The sequence below is a fragment of the Diplotaxodon limnothrissa genome, linkage group LG3 (assembly GCF_057381915.1).
Source record: "Diplotaxodon limnothrissa isolate DT_005_m linkage group LG3, D_limnothrissa_male_GT1.1, whole genome shotgun sequence".
Lineage (NCBI taxonomy): Eukaryota > Metazoa > Chordata > Actinopteri > Cichliformes > Cichlidae > Diplotaxodon > Diplotaxodon limnothrissa.
In genome coordinates this window covers 59,048,175-59,071,467 of record NC_140598.1, presented here as the reverse complement: position 1 = coordinate 59,071,467, position 23,293 = coordinate 59,048,175, and the positions used below count along the sequence as shown (strand labels likewise).

The following is a 23,293-nucleotide window of genomic DNA, read 5'->3' as shown; positions in this document are numbered from 1 at the left end:
CAAAACACTACATGGCACGTTGCAATGATCAGTTCCACACTCTTAAGAAGAATGTGTTACTCCCATTTCTTTAGGACATGATTTTCAGACACTGTTCATCTGATGCACATTTTTCATCTTAAAAACGGCCCAGCACTTCTTCTTTTGCCCTCCACTTGTCCAGTATCCTCAAGTTTTTTCAAAAACATGAAATGAGACATCCCAGGTTTTTGGGATTCCCAACATTTTACGGCAACCAAATTGTTATCTGTGACATTTTTCGTAGATTCAGCTAAAGAAACTGGAACAAACGATACGATTTGAAATCCCACTTGTGTGTGAAGTAAAACAGTTTTATTTTACCATTTCCAAATCTTTATATATCCAGTAGCGGTGTGCATTTTTTAGTATGAGCACACTTTTTGCCAAATGCAACGGTCTGATTGGTCAGATCTATTTATTTGGAAATATCGAGCTGATTTAAAAATTAATTTGAAAAAAATTGTAAAATAAAAACAATTACATTATGAACAGGTGACAAAAAATATTTGTAACGCATCCGGTGTGTAAAAGCATTAAGTCTGGCTCCTTGGAACCTAAACACAGAAATGAGGAGGGTCTCGAGGCTTTTGCACAGCAACGTATTAAAAAAAAAAATTAAATTGTCTAAAAAATAAATAAATAAAAAACAACTCCATAAAGAAATACATTAAAAAAAAATCTAACATTTATTGTTCTTTCATGAAAAAGAAACAAGAATAAATAATGGTGTCAGATATTGCATTATATAATCATTATTTGAAGTAATTGGCTATTCCAAGTCTAAAAGAACCACACGGCAAAAATCTCTCTGATCCTTTTCCTCCCAAACCCAGCCTTCATCAGCGGTATCGGGGCTTTCCCCAGACAGCAGCTGTTGATTGTTGCAAATAATCTTGTGCATCTATTCTTCTTTTCTTACAATGCTTTATAGCCGTGAGAGCATAAACTGACCTGCGGCGATGTGCCTGAAACCCAAGTATGAGTCAGAAATGGTCTCCATTAGCCGTTCACTTTTGCCTTCATTAATTTTAACATTTCTCTGTTCTCTTCTGTTATGTAACAGGGAAATTGCACTGCAGCCTCAAATCTGGCATGAGAAAGAAAGGATGAGAGAGCGAGAGAGAGTCAGGTTTTATTTTTAATTTAAAAAATATAAAACGCAAAAAGAAATCTGGAGTCCGACTTCACTTTCCATGGTAATTTGTCTCAGATTAGTATTATAGTTTCCAAGCTAGCCGTTCATCAGGCATTTCATTGTAAGCCTAATAGACCTCTAAATGACTGAAGTGTGTATAAAATAAATTTAAAACTACAGTCAGGTTCACACAAACGGTATGATTTCATGTACCTCGGGTTTTAAAGTCATCCAGCTTTAGATCGTCGACCCCCGCAGCCACCTTCGTGCATGCAGCAATCATGATATAACTACACACCGCATAGCAGACATGCAGGTGTGAATTTTGAGAAAATCGGCACCACGGGGTGCAGTGCAGCATAAACTGCTGAGAAGCAGTGGGAAGATAGGCAGCTGGAAATTGTGAGGTTGGTGTAGTTCACCGCTAAGGCAGTCTTTTGGAGGAATGAGACAGCGGGAGGTGCGCAGTCATACGCTGTTGGACAGATCAGCTTAATTGGAGAAAGAGAGACAGACTGTTGCAGAGCTCACCAACCCCTGACTCCGTTTAATGAAGGACATGGAGTGCGACCGTTAGTCTGGACCAGGGGTGCTCAATCCCAGTCCTCGAGAGCTACTGTCCTGCAGCTTTTAGATGCATCCCTACTCCAACACAGCTGAATCAAATGTTTGATTACCTCTTCAGCATGCCATCAAGTTTGGAAAAGGCCTGATAACAAGCCATTCATTTGATTCAGCTGTGTCGGAACAAGGATGCATCTAAAAGCTGCAGGACAGTAGCTCTCGAGGACTGGGATTGAGCACCCCTGGTCTGGACTGATCCGGCAGCTCAGGTCGCTACAATTGGTGCGCATCAATTTCCTTTTGGCCCCGGCAGCTTTGTGAAAGGTGTGTGCTAAACCTGCAAACAGACGTAACGACGATCACGTTCGGTCTTCTTTCAGAGCGATTTCTGCAAATCAGAAAACTGCTGAGGCTGCTCACACAATGCAGTCATTTGATATCCAACTTGTGCCACTTAGAGACACCAACTGAACGATAAAAAAAACAAACTAAAGTCATTTTCAAACACAAACTGAACAATTTCAAACAATTTTCTTTCTCACATGTATTCACATGCTACTGGGAGTACTTTGTGTGTGTTAGGTGAGGGGAGGACAGAGCAAGCAGGAGGCAGCACACACGATGCTCTGAGGAAAAGGCCACTTTCACTCAGTGCACATGAGAAAATGGCTTAATTTTAGCTGATGCAGAAAATCATGCAGCATAAGCCATTACCTACTACCTCTGTTGGACAAAAAAATATAAAGCTGGCACAGTCTGAGCTGGACTGGGATGGAGGCCAACGATCAGCCATTTATAAAAGCAAAAAAATCCATTAAAACCATAAAGACGCAGCAGACTGGTGGTAAAGAATCCCAGCAACCTGTGAGAAATTCTTCCAATTCCACGTCCACAACCACTTTGGCATAGCACAGCATCTTACCAGCCGATGCTAAACTGAACCCTACAGAAACAGCTGACATGGCACGATGCAGCAACGGCCCTCCCCGAGTGTGGGCGAGACTTGGGTTGTCATTTCCCACATCAAACCATCCGGGCCCCTTCCACCAGACAAGCCACAGCACCGGCATTTTCCCCTCCCTTAAGACTCAGTGGAAATCTCAGCATGACAAAAGAGAGCCAAGTCAGAACAAAGATTCAGGAAACTGTTTGTGAGTGCAACAGAAGGTCAGTTCATACAAAGTATAGAATAACAGAGTTCATTTGACTGCACAGCCAGACGTTATTATGCAAAAGGCGGTGCGGTGTCGGATCTAAAGCGCGATACCGATCTATAACTTTGCTTCCTTACCCGCACAAAGCAGCACTGACTACTTGCCAGATCCATTTGCCTTTTTGAATGACGGTACAGTGCTCTTTATCCTGAGGCAAGGTAAATAGCTGCCAGCGCGAGCAAGATCTCTGTGTAATGCATCAAGTGGAAACTCACTATCTGATCAAATGGTACATAAATACCAGCACCAGGTAAGACACAAAACCAAAGTGGAGTGCAGCAGTATGTTTAAAAAAGAAAAAACAGAAATGCATCCAGCTGCACAACGTGAGATCACGCTTTGAATGCTACACTGCAGTTGCAATATCTGCATTTGAGATTAACCTGCTATCGACAGTGCAGATTTTTTGGTTTGTTACTATCCCCCAGTTGGAAGCCTGTTAGTGATGAAGGATCCACTGCGCGTCTTGTATGCATAGAGGACGACTGCCAAGTATTGAAGGGGCACAGAGTGTGCAACTCACTCTCCACTGATAGTCAGGGTTTGTTAATTAAATTACGTAACAACACTGAATTAGAGTGGGGTAGGAGTCCAGGATGAACAGAATGCATGAGCTTCTGTAGGCGGTAGGAAACAAAGGACATACTGTACAGCAGAAAACACCTCAACTTCACGTCATTTAGAAGCTGTTTTATTACTCCGTTATTACACAGTTCGGCCCATTCGGAAGCTGGTTAACAGACATGCATACTGCACAAAGATTGAGACCCTGATTTACTAACAACAAAGAACTGCAGCACTTTAAGCACACCACAAATTACTTTCGCAAGGTGAGAAATGATCTACAATAACCCATCTTTCGCACACAGGTTGCAGTGTGATGTCTGCAAGTCACAGATGAGACTGCTGTATTTAACAGCTCCGTGTCTCTGTAACCCACCTGTAAAGCCTAAGACACAGTAAATCAATAATTCATAAGTCTGCGCTCCTAAGATTCGATATCTTTTATTAAGCTAACACAACATAGATTTTAGCTGCAGAATGACCCAAATGTCAGTCCACAGTAATAATGGAGTATATTTTTTTTTATTACAAAAAGGATTTCAAAAAGAATATTAAATCGGCTACTGGCAAGAAATATAAGGACATAATGACACTTGGCTGATCTAGGTAGCCTTTTAAAAATTCCTTAATGGAATCTGCTGCTATGTGGGTGATGAGAAGTTTCTAGACTGCAATTCTTCTTTTCTTACCAAAACATGGTCGTTTATCAGCTGCTTATGCTGAAAACTGCAAAAACTAAATCCAGAAGCCGGATATTTATACGCCGGTCGACTTTATCTACTACCACTATATTATAAATCTTAATATGATGCTATATAAAGATCATGTAATGTTAGAACTCTGTTCAGTGAGGACTTTAGAAGGCCCGTGGGCTTCAGGGTTAACGGTGGTGGAAAGTGGTGTGAACCTCTTTGCTACGTATGGCTATGAACCCAGGTGAAACACAACATTTAGCACAGCATAGCTTTGAAGTTCAATGATACAAGTCTGCTGATTATATCTGTGTGTCATTATGGAGGTGTAGGCGTTACTTTTGGTTGGCTGAGGCAGGAAGGAGAGCAGGGCCAATAGCGCTCACTTTCCCAGAGAGGGAGAGTACGAGAAAGAGAAGCTGCATCAGATAAAATACTATACAGACCCATGCAACAACAAGAGGTGGCTGGGGCAAGCAGAGCAGTCAACAAAAACTCAGGGGGCTGGCATCTCATCCCATGGAGATCGCCCAGCAGGTATTAAAGATTTCTAATGTTAACAAATGAGCAATGACTCCATTAAATTAATAATTTGGACTCCCGTACTGCTTAATGTGTCCCCTGCAATTAATAACACATTTCCGAACATTAGCAAAATGGTATCTTTGCTTCCCTCAATTCATTCATTTAAATTAACAGCAGGTCAGCAGAATTAGGAGAAATTACACACAACTGTGTATAGAGTCCAGTCAGGGAGGAAAAGCACTCAAACTGTGCCTCGTTACAAACAGGTCCTGGAGCTGTGATCTTACTGCATTTAAATTAACATTAATTTCATGCGTTAATATGACCACTTTTCGCTGGTCATCCGTGGCGCACAAAAGCCACGGTTTGATCAATTTAAAAATAAACTGGGGCTGATTAGCAGCAATCTAAATCGAGCTCTTTGTTAAGTCGAGTCTGAACGCAGCAAGCAGACATGTCATGTTTTGGCTCTATTTTATCTTTGCATAACAAGCTTTTAAATCAACGAGATTATCCCGTACACATCTACTTCTCTTTCCTTCAGTCAGTAGCTACAGCATGGAGGTCAGTGTCATAACCAACCAAAGCTGCAAAGACCCCAACTTTGTGCTTTATTGCTTCCAGGGTGCCATTACTGCACTTTAAAGTGCTGCTGACCATCATCATCTGCTGCAGAGAAAAGAGCTTTTAAATCGCGTCGACAAACAGAGATATTAGATAAAAGTGAGTAAAGGGGTTGCCAGGGAAACAGTGCTGTAGAGTCTCGGTATTAATCTTTCATCCATCAAAATATTGGCTTAAAAATGAATTGCTGGCAGCATGTTACGTTCTCCACAGAGTCGATAAAGCTCTGGAAATTATATATATATATTCATGCTTAAAAATGACATGCTAGAAAAATGCGGCGAACACAAACAGGAGCGCGACGGTGGATCTGACGGCCGTTCAATGCAGTGGCATGTTTGTCCATCTGCACAGGAGGTCTCATCAGCGACAGTTATCGAGGTATGCTCATTATTAAGACAGGTTGTGTACTAATAAGCCGGCCACACACCCCAAACCTGCATTCGTCCTGCCATTTCTGTCAGGGTTATCAAAGACCATCCAGCTCTGACAGAAAATAGCCCTGAGCAGTGTTTTAGAGACCTGGGCAACAGCGAAGTCCGCATGAGTGACAAGTGAACGTTGGTCCTGCTGTCGCCTCAACAGGTTTTAGATGAGAAATGCAGAAAACATTTGCAGAAGTAGGTGATCAAAATGCACCGGTACTCAGACAGCACTTAGTCAGCCTAAGTCTCTGATTAATTAGTGAGGTTAGGGCTGGAGCGTGGGAGGCTGACGTGGGTGAATGTAGGGGTGGATGTATATATATATATATATATATATGCATGTAAGGATGGATAGAAAGGAGCAGGCAGTAGATACTGAGATGGGGTGGGGGATGGGGGTCAACAGGCAGTTTGAGGGATCTCCTACTGCAGCTTTTTTTGGTAGTGGTTGGGTGTGTGGTAAGCCGTCAGTGGAGCAGTGGATCAATGACACAGTGAGAGGCCACCAGGGATCTAGATCATGGCTGGAAAATGACTTCAGTTATTTGGAGCTGGACTGGGGGAAGGGCATGAGTCAGGGAGAGTGAAAGATAAGTCAATGAAATAACAATGGATGAAAAAAAAGAAAAAGAAGAAAAGAGCATTTGCCAATCTTTAAAAAAAATCTATTCACCAAGTCACAGTCCAATAATGGGAGGTCCCTGTGTATTTGCACAATTTATTACCTACAGTAAATTATGAGCCGCACCCTGATAAAACAGTTCAACGTCTAGAAAGCTATACAGTCACAGTGAAAGAGCCAGCATTAAGCCAAGGGCCCAGGTGTAAGTAAAATGCTTTTAACACTTCTTACAGGGAATCTGAACATCATGGTTTTTGCTACAAGTATTATATCGGACAATATATTTAGAAATGTATTTTTTTATTTTGTCCTTGGTCTTCCTCCCTCTACCTTGGGATTTACATAATCGTATCAGATTATTTTGAACATCAAGCTAGAGCAGGATCTGCATAAACGTCTAATTTTTACATTTTCCAACTCATTTTTTTGAGTGATGTACTTAAGTTATTTATTTTTGATTCAAAACTTCTTGTTTCTGTTCAAATGTTCACATTTTGTAATCGTACGGTGTATATAATTACATTCATGTGTGTATTAGCAGGTAAATCCTACTTTTTTTTGCAATCACAACTAATCACAGCAATGACCTGTTTTTTTTTAATTTGATAAGAAACCTACTGAGACAAATGTACTCAAATTTGAAAAATTTAAATCAAACTGCAGAGTTGTTCTTTATTTTAATAACACAATGTGCCTTTCTGTGCTGACATGGGGCTCAACATCAAGCCAGCAACCCACTGCACGCATGGACTCACTAATCTAACACGAAGGTAAATAAAACTTAACCTAAGCAACCCATATATCTTTAAACACAGCACATCTCAGTATGCCAGAAGTTGCTTAACATTAAGTTTGCTACTACAATCCTGCATAATGTAACATTATAACAGCCTATAGCACATAAATATGAGATTGTGTTGTGCTTTTATTCCAGGAGAGCACCTTGGTCCTGTGCTCCGTAGATAAAAGTCAAACTCAAAGGCGTTACAGCTCTTCCCATTTGAAATCGATTAAAACAAAGTCATTTAACAAGATCATTGTTTGTTGTGAGGGTGTATGTAAGAAGATTAGCTGGGATTATGTAAACACATCCTGTTAAGGAATAAAATGCGCGACGTCTTGTTTTGACTGAATGCAGATTCATTCAGACCTCAATCCTAACTTTGATATGATTCACACTGATTTCACTTGTACATCCCTGGACTTGTGTTACCTCCCATGATAAGTAGTTTATAGGTTTTATAGAAGCTTTACTTGGGAAGGGAAACGGCATAAGGATAATAATCTCTGTATATAACACTTTAAAGTGTACCCTATATTTTTCCTATAAATATTTTGAACAACTATTGTGAACATAGGGGGGAATTAATAGAGGATTTTAGAAATTGCTGCTGTTGTGTAGAAGTCACTAAGGGACAATGGGCCAGCGCAGAGGAAAAAAAACTCCATTTAAAACTCGGATTTGCAGGTTTGTGGAGACGTTAACACTTTCTGGCATTTCCTCTGAAAGCCACTCTGACAGGCCCTGAAGAAGACATTCCCTGCTAGCTTTGCTGGCTCAGGCCTGCCCCCTCCTCCTCCTACACAATGCCGTGACACAGGATTAGCTTTCATTAGAGAAGGTGCTGTAATCAGCTTTGGAGCATAGCAGAGACGGAACAATGGAGGAGGCTGAAAGGATCTGGAAGACAGGGCGCTAAGGGTGCATGCTTTGCTCTATGCAAGCTCCGAATGCAACCTGTGGCACAGCCAGATAGAGAAGTAATGCTGTGTGGCATCTATTCACCAGCTTAAAAACAAAAAGTTAACAAATTGAATGCAACATTGCTTCTCTTATGTTTTTAGGGCCTTGACACTGCATGCAAGGTACTCTTCTGCTCTTGAGCACTTCAGAGGCAGCCAACGCCTTTAATTTTTCCTGCTACGTTTAATATTTAATGGGCTTAATTATTCATCTACAGGCAATAAGAGAAAGCTACTAGATATGTTCACATGCTTTAATCTACAAAACACCTAAGGCTGCCTCCATAAAAAGAAAAACTAACAAAGGCAACTCAACACAACTTCATCTAATGATATGTGATTACCCTCAAGGTCTTTCGTGTCTATTCTTTGACATAATGACAAACTACAAGTTCAACCTTTTCTTCAGGTGGTAAAGGCAAAGGTCACGCATCTGAGAAGGGATTAGGTGGACATGTTTATATTCCGGTCTGGACAAAAATCTGGCCCCGTACATCGACAGAACCGCCTTTGTGTCAGTCTCGCGCCACTCTCCACCACGCTGTCAACTGGCGCTTGTATTGGGAAGGACTGACGACATAGGTCTATCGAGAACATGTGTCCCCACTAACCTTGGAGAGCTCTGCGAGCGCGCCGGCAGCCAGTCTACAAAGGGTTCTTGTTGGTGGCTTGTTCTATGAGTGCGCAGTGACAAGCAGACAGGTGGCTGGACAGGATACAGATTCAGTGTTGTCATATAAAATAAAATAAAAAACACGTGCTTGCTACCCCTCTATTCAAAGCACTGTCAACAGTGAAAAAACAAAAATAATCCGCCCCAAAGAAATTCTTAAATATATCAGATGCTTTCCGTGACTGACATTTCTGGATAGCAGGTAATTCCAGTTTGTTTACATGTTTGTTTTTTTAAGAGCCAAACTCTTACCACAACGTCATGCTACTTGGAAATTGTGGTTTGGCTGAAACATGCAAGACACTCCCTGAAAACCTGTACACAAGGTTCAAGCAAAATACTGAACACGTTATCTATAGTGATTTTAATTTAATCCCAATTTATTTTCTAATTACTGCATTCGTGCATTGCAGTTCATATACATTTTAAAACTTTTTCAAACTGGAAGATGTGTAAGAATAAAATGCATCATGTTAGCTCGACAAGCGACATGATATATTACTATTTACCCAGTCTTAGTTTCTAAATAGAAAGTAAATAAATCACTATTTCACTGCTTGTCGATGTCAGCTGTAGAGATCATTATTGAAGCTGTTTTGCCAGACCTTTGTAAAAATTTCTAAACACATATGAACCTTTCGAAGAGAAGTCTGAAAAGTACACATTTGCTACACACATTAAGTCTCGTTAATAGAGTACATTCATGAATTCTTGAAAAATTGGGATCATATTTATATACAACACTGTGACATTTCATCTATCACCTGAGAAAGTTCTGGACCAAGACGCACAACAACATCAAACATCCAACTGCAAATCTATACATATGACACAGTGAAGAATCTAACTGGATACGGTGTTATGTAACGTGAAACAATATGGAGCGCAAATCAATAGCGAAATGCTTTTACGTTCCAGAAACTCCAACTGACTTCAGTGTTTTCTGTACTCATTCACAGCTTGCCTCAGAGATAATATGCCTCAACAGGCGTGATCGCACCTCCCAAGGAGGGCTTGTTGGCAGCCGCAATGCTGGCATTTCTAGAATGCAATTACTAGACACATACAGAGGGGTTGAGGCCAGTCTATATTTGCAACCACACTTGGTAAACGGAGCATACCAGACCTGAGGCTGACCCAAATAAAACAGAGCCTGAGCTGTAGATAATATTCCTCATCATTAATTAACCCCCACCCCCCCACTCTTCTCAGCTGGGGACGCTACCTGTTTGATTTAAAAATGAATACCGCACTGCCAACTATTACAATGATGTGTGGACTGGGGAAAACCCTCCCCGCCACACAAGAATAGCTACATCTCATATGTGAAAAGCATTCCTCCATGCCATGTCAAAATAACTAGGATGGGTCAGAAATGGCAAACAAAATGATTCAACTTAAGTACTGAAAGTATTTATAGCAAAGAAATAATACTGAAAGTATAAAGTACTTATATTATAGCAAGGATTTTTGTGGGATCAAGCATTTGCATCCAAGAGGTCCATGGCAGAGTTTTTATTTCTGGCAGACTGACCGTGGTTTTTCAGGGGACAGGTGGTGAGGCAATGGGATGGCGCAGCCAGCCACCTCCTCCCGCCTCTTGCCAAGTCAACAAGGCCCCTAAGAGTTCCCTTCCTTTGCCATTGCTTCCTTCTCCCCCTTACCCACGCCCACCTCTCAAGCCTATCGCTGTTTCTAGGCCAAAATTGTGTGGGTGTGGTGGGTTCTCCTGCCAGCAGGGGTACCTGACTGCCAAGAAAGAAAAGCAAAAGCAGCACGTGGCTGGACTTGGAGAGAGGATGGGCAACAAAGGAATTACATCTCTAAAGACCAAAGGAATTCTGAGTCAGCAAGAGCAATAACTCCACACTAACCACGCACACGCATCTTGTCTCGCCATTGTTAGCACCCCAGAGGAGCTCTATATATCAGGAGAATCTGTGACGAAGCTCCTGAAGTAGCTGCTGTTATGCAACTCTTCTAGGCTAAAAGTGACTGTAAAGTAAATCATCCTTCCCTGCTGCCAGCCTGACCCCCATATAGCAGAGGAAGCACTTTCAAAACTCACTAAAGGAGTATTATGCTGAAGCACCATCTGTGCAGGCTTTGCTAGCAGCCGTGAGATTAAAGGCAGTTAAAGCATCGCATTGAAAAGCCATCCGCCAGCCAGCATCCAATCAAAGATGAGAGCATAAGCAATGGACAGCGCCTTTATAAGACTCCGAGCACTGCTGGGTTGTGTGGATCAAACAGCAGTGTGCGGCCTGGGTCATGCCCCTGATCCCTCTGGGATAAACAGGGCTGCTCCAAGGTTCATGTGTTCTTGAGGATCAGGTCACAGAGTATGTTCAGCTCACTTGACAGCTTGAGTGCCTGAAGGGAGTCTTGACTTTCTTCTATTGCACTTACATTTTCAGATCAGACACAGGAGGGTGGAGGGTCAGTTTTTTCCCCTCTAATTATTAAAAACAGTTTCTGGGTTTCCCCAGAACGGATCACGCTGCACTGTAAATGCTGAATAACGTCCATGTTTACATAAAGAAAGAGGAAAAACGCTGGAGTTAAATTTCAGGTAACCATTTCCTCCTCGAAAGACAAACAAGGACAAAACGCACTGTCACATACCCTGGGCAGGGTGTTTACGTTATCTGCTGCTCTAACACACTATATTTACTTTCATCAAAAGCAAACAGGCTTTATAGAGACATCCCATGCAGGGCTCCAGCCCAGTACTGTGGGACTGCATAAAACTGTACTGTGTTCGCACCATCTGTTGGGCTAAAATGAAGCCTCTGGCCCTCTTAACTGCTGGCTGCAAAACAGAAAGTACTCGACTTATGTTTAATTCAGCTTAAAACTATTGTCTTACATCCCTGCTGTCATGGAGTGTTTGAAATAAAATAATAACCATGAATTATGAGCAGTGGAGGCTAAATGCTAAATTGAGTCCACACTTCTAATTACTGCTCAAGTGTCGCTTAAAATTACTTTGAGATACACAATCTGCTGGATGACCAGCTGATTTGTACCTCGATTTGGCCGTCCCCTAGGCTTACCACATTCCTCCCGAGGGATCGGATTACGTTCTATACAGGGAGACGGGCCTGGAGCGTGGGTCTGCCACAGTTGAGCAGCAGCCTGAGCAAGCAAGTGCGCAAAAGGGAATGAAAGGAAATGCTGAATGAAATACAGATGGTGGCCTAGAAAAAAACACTGCAGTCATAGCTGAAAGCAGGAATGGATGAAGTGCAGCTAAATAGAGGAAAAAGACAGTAATATAAAATATACTGCTGGAATACAAGGCAGAGACAAAAATAAGTGAGCAGGTAAAACAAGAAAATAATCGGTCTTGTACAGTATGTCTGACATTTCTACAAGAAACGGGGGAAAAAAGGCAAACTGTGAAACTGTCGAGCCTCGGCAGCAAAGCTGTCAAAGACATCGTACTCCTTAGTATTCTTGAGACTGTGTGACATGAATGTGGACATACCCAAACCTGCAGCGCAGCAGTAACTGTGCACCACTTAGCTGCTGTGTCACTCTGCAACCTTACCAGTTTATGTGGGGGCAGGCTAGTATGAAAGGCTTGCATGATATACAAAAGCAATAAATAGGCTGCCAAGAGCATGACAGCAAGGGAGCATATGTGTGTAGGACTGGGGTGCGACAACGGTATTAATTACCAACAAAAGATCACATCTTTGGCTCGGGAGTTCACATGGAGTGAAGATTAGCTGAAACAACACGTCTCCCACAGTTTCATGATTCAGTTTTCACTAAATTTAATACACACACACACACACACACACACACACACACACACACACACACACGAGTGGAATGAGAGGTTCCTCCTCCATCCTCGCATCTGACGCTTTTCAGAGTCGTCACTACACGATCCTGAGAACACACATGCACACGTATGAACACGCACAACGGTGACAGCTGACTAGTGCATCAGCAGCAGTTTGCTGAAAATCTCCCTGCATGCAAATCAATAAAGCAAAAATGGAACTGCTCCTGAGTGGCAAGCCCAAAAGAATATATATATTTATACCCTGAGTGCAACAGGGAATAGGATGCACAAGTGATTGGTCACTGTAATGTATGGCACTCTGGTGGTGTTTGGACAGGCACATAATCAGTCGGAGCCATGGGACACACTAACCTCGCCGCAATCTGGCTAGCCGAGGCATATTGTGAGTTCAGACTAATGGGATATCAGTTTGCCCTATGATTGGACTCGATTTGACGTGGCAACAGCCGAGGCCAAATTCTGCCTTGAGTTACTGCCAAAGCTAAGGTCTATCATGGAACTTAGAACAAGATACTTGCAATTACGTGGAGAGTAATCCCAGAGGAAATTTACTGGAGCTTTTCGAATTGTCTCTGGGGCCTAATTCAAAAGACGAAACAGCAAAGGCAGGGGAACATTATGTGTGTATATATATGCCACCTCTAGAGCCGGCCTAACCCCAAGCCCCTCCCTCACCAGCAGAGACACATCACAGTCACGACTCTGGCTTCGGTCAGCCTCTGCAATGTTTTGAGTGAGTGGGCCAGCCAGTGGTCCTCCTCCTGCTCCACTCTCCACGTGGGAGGAAGTGAGTGGCCTGAAATCATCAGCTCTTGGGCAAACTTAATGCCTCTTTGTCCTTTTTTGAGCACAAAAAAAAAAAAAAAAAAAACACAGCTTGGCAGTAAAACTGGAAAAACAAAAAAAAAAATGTTTCACAGGTTTGAAACATTTGCAGGTGAAAACTTTAAGTAATATCCTGAAGGCTGTATTGATAAAGCATTTCAGCCAAAATCATCATATCCCATTAGACAAATGCCAGTCTCACCAGACAACTTCCTCTCAGGTCAACTATAGAACACGGCAACAAGCAACGACAGATTTTTTTTTTCCAGAGGTAATCCAAGATAAGCACACGCCAAATTCACCAGCACATGGAATAAGAGGGTTAATTTTCAGCCAGGTGGTCTATAATTAACGCGTGTGAATGAGGGTAAATAAACCTTGGGGCCTCGACTCACCTCCAGCTGTATTTGTATAGCTGGAGTTTCTCTCTTGTCCACAAGCTGGGTACTTTAACTAGTAAGCTGATAACACCTGGAAGAACAAGGGGGGAAAAAGGTGCACCAGGATCTAACGCACCAAGATCCACCATGAACCTACACAGTACAGCCACGTAGCATGCAATGTGCTTAAACACCCATCCGTAATTGCTGGTCTTCTCAATGAATATAATTTTTGCAAAGCAAAAATGTGCAGAAAACGTGCAGAACCCAGGAATAGCTTTGACTTTTCTCAGCAAAGAGTGAAAATGAATTGTTTTCTTTGTTTAAATTCCTTAAAACGAAATCGCATTATCCAACACTCAGGCAGAAACATAAATAAATATTTCAGTGTGTGTGTGTTTATGCTACAGCCTTACTGAAGTATATACATAAAATCTGATGATGATTAATTAAAGACGGAGTTTCTCGTCGTGTAAAAGAAATCTCGAGCGCTCGCTGAAATAAAAGGATTAATAAGAAGGTAAGGGAGGATGGTGAGTCCACTTGGATTCTTTCATTAATTTAGCCAGACAACTGGAAACTGCTACACACGGTATTTAATACGAGAGCCACAGATACTTTACTCTCCTGGTTCATAGCTATGGGTCCTGGCCTGGAAAATGTCAAACTGCATTTTTAAGGCCTGAAACTCGTCACTGGCCACAAACCACCGGGGCAACATGTCTAAATCCTGATGCCATGTTGGCTGATACTGCTCCCGGTGCTTCAGTAACGTGCCAAACCAGACTGCTGCCAAAACAAACACTACAGTGGAATGCTACACCCAGAAGGCAACGAGGAATTCTGCGTAAAATCCTGCTCTGCTACGACAGCATGATCAAAACACAATGAGAAAACAGGGAAATTAACAGGAAGCAACGGTTCTTCTCAGTCTTCCTGTGAAATTCGTCCCTTTTCACGGTGTCGAGCTGAAAAAAAAAAGGCAAACTAGAGCCATCGTATCAGACTTCCTCATAGCTGAGGTTTACCTTTCCTCGATAAGTCATAATGATGGATAAAATATATGAGTTTTACATCTGCTGAGTTTATTGTGTGCTCCCTGGTGCAAACTCCAATGTGCTGGAAATGAAAAGAAAACAGCATATCCATCTCATCTTCAACAGGTCACATTTGCATCAGCCTCAGTATGTATACGTGTGTGGGTGTCAACCAGTGCAGATGCTACTATGATAACAGCGAGATGCAATTGCAAACAGGCATTAGCCATGAAACACTGTGTACCCTTCCCGTGTCATTCCCCTCCTGTGCATGCGCTGAGCTGATGAGCGGGCATAAAAGTTACAACATCCCTTTCCCCTGTGGATGGCTTTCTCCGCTTACTAATCTACCATTTACAGGCAACCAGCAGATGGCTTTACTCATTCTGCTCGTATTTAAATACAAACAACTGCCTGGCCCAGCACAGGAGAGTGTGCGACTGTGTTTGCATCTGTCACACAGCACCATGCAGGGGCTTGACCTAATCCAGGAAGTCGAGTCTCCCATTTAGCATGCAGGTATGTTTTCACCACAAGGAAACTCCTCTGCTAAATAGCATGGCATGAAAACTGAGGCCAAAATACTGTGTGCGTCTACACGCGGGATATTTGTCCTAGATAAACACATTACTGCAGAGAAATTGTATTTGGGCTCACAAAACATTACTCAGGGTAGTGAAAACTGTCTCATGCACAGAGCAGTTAAAGGTGGCCACGTGTGCACGTACATGCAGGTTCAAATATATTAAGAGACTGCGATTCTTTGTGCAGAGAATAAAGCTGGAGGTGTTAACATTTATCTGTAACTGATACATTCATTCACTTATGCAGATTCAATTGCATTCACGCTGCAAAAGAAAATAGACTGTTCTGACTTTAGCAAACTCACATATGAAATAGATCAAACTGTTGGCAATTCTCAAACTGCTTTTGTATTGTCCCATTCCTTAAATTAATAAAAATAATGAACTTGATCAGCTGCTTCTCCCATGAGTCTCTCAATACTGAACTCCAACCTACAACGTCCTGGCCTGCAGTCCTTGTTCTGCAGCCTCTGTGAGTTTGGCATGAAATGGCAGGTCAGGCATTTGTCATCAGAAAACTGAAGAAATATATAGACGTAGCTACTGTGATGTCACCCACTGGTTTCTGAAGTCCCATTTTGAAGCTGTTACCACCTTGCTTTTTTGAAACCAGATGTGAGACGAGAGCGGGCGAACCTGAGAGCAAAAATGCACTCTTGTGATGGACAATGCTCCTTTTTCAAACGTAGAATGACCAAAATTCACAAAATGAACTTTAGGTTTTATTCAGTTTGACCCGTAATGTGTGACTGAGCCCTTAAAGTTATCAGGAAAGTGTCTACTGAGGTCAAGCATGAGGGCTGTTTTCCCATAAACCTCCACAGGACCTGAAGTTTTGCTGCAGCCGCAGCCATCGCCTCCTGCTGGTTATTAAAAAGAGACAGGCTGTCTTCACTTTTCACACCCACATCTTCAACCAGAATTTATATTATCTATCGTTTTCCTTTAGCAGGATCTGGTTGGAGTGGTCATCCGGTGGGCTGCAGCTTGTTTCCACAGCAGAACAAAAACTAACGTTGCCACGACGATTTGAATTATTATAGGACGTGACCACAAGATAAGCCTCTCACTGAAGAAGCAGCTGAATGATATCTAAGACCACCAAAAGAGTAAAGTGGCTGGCGAGGCAGGCTGCAGGAATAATACAAGGCAGCTGGTTAGCAGATTTTCAAAATAGAGAATGCGGCGATTATCCAAAAGTAATCCAAATTCATCGTTCTCACACACACACATCGTGCTCAAATAACTTGCCGAATACAGATGGGTGGCCATTAATTTATCTAAGAGGCACATCCGAGGTGAAGTTTATGAGTGGGAAACAGCTCAACATAGTTACATGGAATTAATTATACTTCAGTCTTTAGTGTTTCACAAACCCCCGAGCAATTACTTCATAGCCGAAATACAGACTCACTTGTTTTCCCAGCATAAGTTTGTCAAATGGAGTCATAATTTTAACTTACCAAACTGTTACTGACAAAATGCAAGAAAAAAAAAAAAGCACAAAATTACTCCAGGATCAAGTCAAATAACGATTTAGCAGCTTGCTGATTGAACCGAGTGTTGTTCAGCCAATGACGCACGCTCTTTGACAAAACTTTTTCCCCAATTTTTGCTAAACATAAGCTACCAAACAACTGCACACAGATGTTTTTTTTTAATGTAAATTCTACCAAAATCTGCTTTCTCAATTAACTTTATGTGTCCAGTGTTGCAGCTAACGTGAATGCCTGTATACACGAGTGTGCACACGCGGATGCACAACTCCTATAAAAATTTAGTGTCTTCCTAGGCTGTCCATGCTCAGCCCTCCAAGTAGGAGTCAAAGTGAGAAAGCAGATTTACTGCTCTACTAGCCTCTAATATAACCCAGCCACCCAACTGCTCCCAGTTCACTGGGTTAGCTTCTCCTCCCCCACACTCATTGTACTGGGAGCGCAGCCTGTAGTTACATGTGTTGCAGACACTATATTGATTGATTTGTGACTGTTCTGCAACCAACTCTAGAGAGGGATCCAATGACACATAACTCCTGCCTCTGCTGCAAATGGCTTTTGTTAGCCACTGTAGCTCACAGCAGCAGCAACAACATGTGTCGGTGTGTACATGCCATGAAATGGGAAAAAACTGAGGATTTGTTTATGTAGAGGTTGATTTTTTTTAACCCCAAAAAACAATAAAACAGTGTTATAGTCACTGGGTCACAGATGCTACTCTGGGTATTTTACATTTTTTACATTTGGTGATTAAAAGGCACCTTATGAAGAAAGCAGCTACATTAAAAAGCCAAAGTAAAACAGCTTCCATCAATGTATAAGCTACAGAACTGCTGCTTATGAATGTGTACTGGTTAGACAAGTGTATCAACAGCACAAGTTCAAAGGATTGAAAATCCCCAAAATCTACTCGCAGGCTTAGCAACAACCTGAAAATGCAAAGGTAGGTAAACACTTTTTCCCCTCGAAAACCAACATCCATTTGTTCACACGAATTAGCAAGAGCAGCAGCTAATGCATGGAGTCAGATTACAACCTCTGAGCAGAGCTGCCTTTATCCCCCTATATGGAGCTTAATCTGTCCAAATCCGCTGCTTTGCTGTGCCCCAAATCCACAACAGAGCCTAATTCCTCTTTAATCTAATGAGCAGTAAAGGTGCACTTACTCTGGTTTGGAATACCGCAGACCGTATATCTTACTGTTGTACCACAACAGAGATAGCTCAGGTCTTCCCTTTCAGGCCATGATGCAATGCATTGTTATCAGAACCATCAAATCTCAAAAAGAAAGAAAAAAAGGAAACCTCACAGGAGATCAGACAAGCACATACATGGCAGGCACCAATAGCTAGTTCGGTTATCTTGCTGCAGCTATGGGAGACATTTCAGGGTTGAGCTGAGTAAGTGGACTGCTGTCAGAAGATTCAAAAGGTGGAGGAGGTGGCCCACCCTCCCTCAGGCTCCTAACCCCAGACTTCTTCGCATGCGAAGGAGGTATGTCAAGGAATTGGAAAGTGGCGGCCCTGATGACTTATGAAACCTAGGAAAGTGACCTACTAACTTTTTTCTCAAGAGTTCAAAAGCAGAAAGCAAAAACTAAATCTTGCAAACTCATTGTCTGGAATAACTCGGGAAAGCTGGCACTGAAACGCAATGCAAGACAGCAGCTGGAGCCTCCCAAACTCCTTTTTGATCGTGCACAGTTAATATATTTTTTTAGATCAAGATGATATTTCCTTCCCAAGATAATTAAACTAGACTTGGTATGAAATTGACAATTTGACATTTAAGTGCCTGCTCTGGAGCATCGGCTCAAGCAACCCACGGGTCAGCTGTCTGACCAATCGCAGCCTTAGATTAACTGCTGCTCTCACACACTCACACGCGCACACAGGAGCAGCTACAATCTGTTTGCTGTCTCATGAGATGAAGAAATACAGACACTCACTGCAACTCTCCTTAAAAAAAAATTACTTGATCACAGAAATGTTGATTAATTACTCACAAACCTACTAACCCAACATTATGTTTAAGCTCCCAGAGAGTGTTTTTTGTATCCCACTACACTTAAGTGAAATAAAAATAATGGCCAAAAGTGCCCCTCTTCTTCTTTTAACGCTTTCAAACGGGTTCTTTCTATTCATTAGTAGCAGCACAACTTAACAGAGTGTAATGTATTTGTCTCATCACAACACATCTCTGCAACTCCAATTTAATTAAGACAATTTGATGCCATCTTTATTGCTTTGTCTCCGTCTCACAAAGCAACAAATCTACGTCCTTACTCCCTCTGAATAAAAATGACTGCTCGCAAGATGAAGAAATTATGTGCCAAACCAAAGTACGAGTGGAAGGTAACACAAACGTCACCGAAAAAAAAATTAAAAATCCCAGTTGAAATTTTAACATTACAAATTACAGACAGAGCAGACTGGCACAGGTTTAAAATTATAAACAACCTCGATGGTTATAAATCACCTGACTTTCTCACAGCAATCCTATTCCCATGCAAACAAACCTGATGACAAGGTTTATGAATTGTAATGAGGAAATATTACTCAGAATGACAACACCTCAAGGAAAATTACTCACGACTGGTAATTTTATAGCTCTGCAATACACAGCGCTTGTACTCGATTAGAAAGAAACACTGTGATGGCACACAGGTCGCTTTATGAGCACGATGCGGCGGGTCTGTGTGCAGGTGATCGCACGTAAGGCGAGGATCAAGTCTGTGGCATTACTTAATGTTCTGTTCTATAAATGACTCGGCTTTCCAGCTGGGATCAGTGGCTGGCATCGCGCCGCTGTCACCACCGCCGTCTCTCCAGCCCACGCATGTCTGAGCATGGGGGCCTCTTCTCAAAAGTCAAATGTCAGATGTTATCCATCCCCAACTCGCAGAGAAGCACCCAGCGCACCGCTGGGGGCTCGGAGGCCCAGTTTCTCGGTCGCTGATGGAAAAACACTATTAGTGCGCTTGCTTTACTTTGGCGTGCTGAGGTTGTCACGACTGCACCATGACAACCATATTACCAACTTTTTATGTGACATTGCTACATCTTTGCTTTATACAGTGCTGGACAAAACTCAGCAATATCAGTATGTAAACAGGGTTTTCAAAATAAAAGACTACATGACTCATTAGTTGATAATGAAAAAGCTTTGCTGTTAATTGTAGCAAAATAAAACAAAAAAATCATGACCACAAATTCTAATAATCAGGATTACCATAAGAGGATAATCCTTATTTAAACTCCACTTAATTAACCGAGCATTAAAAAAATGGTCATCCAGTGATGATCCACCAAGCATTATATACAATATTAAAAAAAAACAGCTACAAACACAGTCAAGTCTGTTGAAATATATACTGGAAATTGCTCACGTGTTTATTCCTGCAAGTGATGAAAGCACAAGAAAAATTAAGCAACTTCTCTCGCCTTAGCTGATTAAACTCAATTACTATGCAGCGCTGGCTTTCAGGAGTATTATGATAATGCATTTTGAAAACAGGTGGATGCAAAGCACTTATGATAAGTTGGACTGACACCTTGTAGCACGGCAAGCTAGGCAGCTGAAAACAAATTACTTCACACTTATAGCCTGCAGTTATTTTGGAGGTGCTTTGTACACAGCTAGCGCCTGTGTTGTCATAATACTGATGCATTACCAAAACACTGAGTCCTCGAAACTTGATGAATGAAAAATGAGCAAAATTACTTTGTTGAGCTTGACACAAGGTTTAAAAGTGAGCTGGCCTCCGAGATTAACTGACAGGGCCCTCTAACGTTTAATTGATACATTTCAACCCGATTAATATCCACAGAGCCGAGCATGAAGATCTGGCATCTCCTCTGCATGACAGAGGAAGATGTAGCTTCAGATCCATGCAACAAGACCGGTCACCCAGTGATATTGTTGTCTCTTTAAAACTTATGCTTGTCCCATATATTTTTCATTAGCCTTCAAGTTGGTGGAGACTGTAGGGGTATGATCTCTTGAAATATTCATTACAAAAAGCACCCAAGACATGCAGTGACTCTTAACACTCAACCCCTTATTTTTTTGGAGCAAAATGTAGCTACAAAAAAATGGCTGCAGATATATTTGTGAAACGTTTTCTTCTGTTTCAAGTGTCAAGTCCTAAGTCCGAGATTGCAACACGGGAGAGCTGTATTCCTTACTGAGTTGAGCAACCAGGTGCACAACCTCGTCTTTTAACACAGAGTCAACAATCCCAGACCGATTCATTCCAACTTTCTTGCATAAATCTTGACGTTTAATGCTCTGAGATGATCCAATCATTTCAATCGACTGAACTCAACCAGCTAAACTTGAATAAAAATCACTCAACAGTCCCCTTGTGTGTGTGTGTGTGCGCACACTGTGATCCCTGCACATCCCTGTTGGGCTGGAGCTGCAGAGGATTTTTGGGGGGTTGTAACTAGTGCCAGCAAGCAGGAGTAAACACATTCTGTCATCTCACTTGTGTGGAAAAGCTTTTGTCTTCCAACAAGAGAAAGGAGGAGGGGGGTATTTTTCACTTTGAAGTGCCCACATGCTAACACAAAAATAGGCTTGAATGCTGCAACTTAAGTGTGCTGCCTTTAAGTACACATGAGACGTCAAGTGACACGAAACTGGGCAGGCTGCATTGCTCCTATTTCGAGGGAAGGCTGCCTCGATTATGATCTTTATTGCATTCTTATGGTAGACTGCAAAGGTAGAATGTCAGACGTGTAAACACAGAGTGCAGGAAGAACCACCGTGTGTGACACGAACAAAGCACACGATGAACACCCCCAAATGTGAGATTACAAAATAGACGACATCAAGCAGTATTATGCAATGGAGAGAGGGGAGAGAGAGAGAGAGAGAGAGAAGAGGAGCCTTGGTATAACTGTTTGACGATGCATGCAAAATGAGGGAAAATCGCCCTTGGGGTTGAATGCAACGGTTGTGCAACATCTGCATGCATACTGTAAACCTGTGCACTATATATGAATCGAAACGCTCATGCATCTGTCACACCGCTGGTAGCATGCTATTCACTAATAATAGGGGGGGGGGGGGGGGGAAACAGCAAAAAAAAACCCGAGTATTTACAGACGAGCGGCTGTATCGCGTCTAACGCCTCGCGCACAGACTGTGACACATTTCATGCTAAATTCTTGCTCTGGTCTACAAACTGGAGTTACCCTGACTTCCTAGTTTACTGCTGCTGTCATAGCTCGGCTAACACCCTTCTTCCTCCCTAGCCAGCAAACAATTTTTTTTCGACTACATTTGCCGCCCGCTGTTGCTGCGACCGTGAATTCTTCAAGTCTGCTTGTGCTGGTCAGACCCAGAGCTGTGGTAGCGTCTCGTTTCAATATGACACGAAAAGCAACACTTACATTTCACCACCCTGTCCGTCGTAGATAACTTCGGTTCATCATTCGGCTTGTTTTCGGACATTTCCAGTGTGATATAAAATTAAGATAGGGCAGAAATGAGACTTAAAACGGTCCCTGCGTTGCTCTGGCCGAACAACTCGTGAGTCTATCCGAGGAAAGAGACCGCAGTGATCTCACTCGGTCCTATCAGCGGCCAAAAATACTTGCAACAGGGTTACAATTTCACTGCTGGTGCTGTAGGAGCAGCTCTGTCTGATTTACTGTTACTCTGTATCAAGTTGTCTCAACGCAGTCTGCACTCAAACGTGCTGACTCGCAAGACCCGCCTCCTGGTGACAGCGGCTTCGCCCATTGGTCGAGAGTGACAGTTTGCCTATGCCCGTACATCCACTTTCATCAAAGGGCTGTTTCTGTGTCAGTCTGGTATTAATAACTGGTATGGATGAATATGAATGTATACACTGGTTAAAGTGCACAAATAAACAGTCCCCAACGATTTAAATTTTAAAAAAAGATAAAAACTGAAACATTCTGTCAACATATTGAAAAGATTGGTGAAACAGCTGGAAATTAGCTCTCAAAAGATTTACACCTGTTTAGCTAGCTTTAAAAATATATTAACAAGTCATTTACACACAAAACAAAACAAAGCAGATTTGAATAATAGTTAAAAAAAAGTCTCATTGCATATTGTGACGTAAGTAAAAATTCAGAAGTAAAATATGAGATTATATTATGAGATTATAGCAAAATATTCTCACAGTAACTGAGAAGTAAAGGATTCCTTAATGCTTATATATAAGAGGTCCCCCTGACCTTTCTACATCAGATTCTCCATGTGCATCCTCTTGCAGCAACCCTGGGACAATAAATCAATATTTGCAAAGATAGCATGTGACAAAGTGAAGACAAAGAATTCACCTTTGACCCTTAAAGTGAAAGGTTCTCATGAC

The 23,293-nt window shown here is 42.0% G+C and overlaps 1 protein-coding gene across 2 annotated transcripts in view; it reads right to left on the bottom strand.

Annotated features, from left to right (window-relative positions):
- The window catches only part of LOC146636689 (protein phosphatase 3 catalytic subunit alpha), a 69,091-nt gene extending 46,490 nt beyond the window's left edge, over window positions 1-22,601 (bottom strand). For both annotated transcript variants that reach the window (XM_085349658.1, XM_085349659.1), the window contains exon 1: window positions 22,341-22,601. In XM_085349658.1, the coding sequence (XP_085205784.1) occupies window positions 22,341-22,401 (61 nt within the window). In that variant the 5' untranslated portion in view covers window positions 22,402-22,601. The remainder of the gene's footprint in view (window positions 1-22,340) is intronic.
- Between the last annotated feature and the right edge of the window lie 692 nt (window positions 22,602-23,293).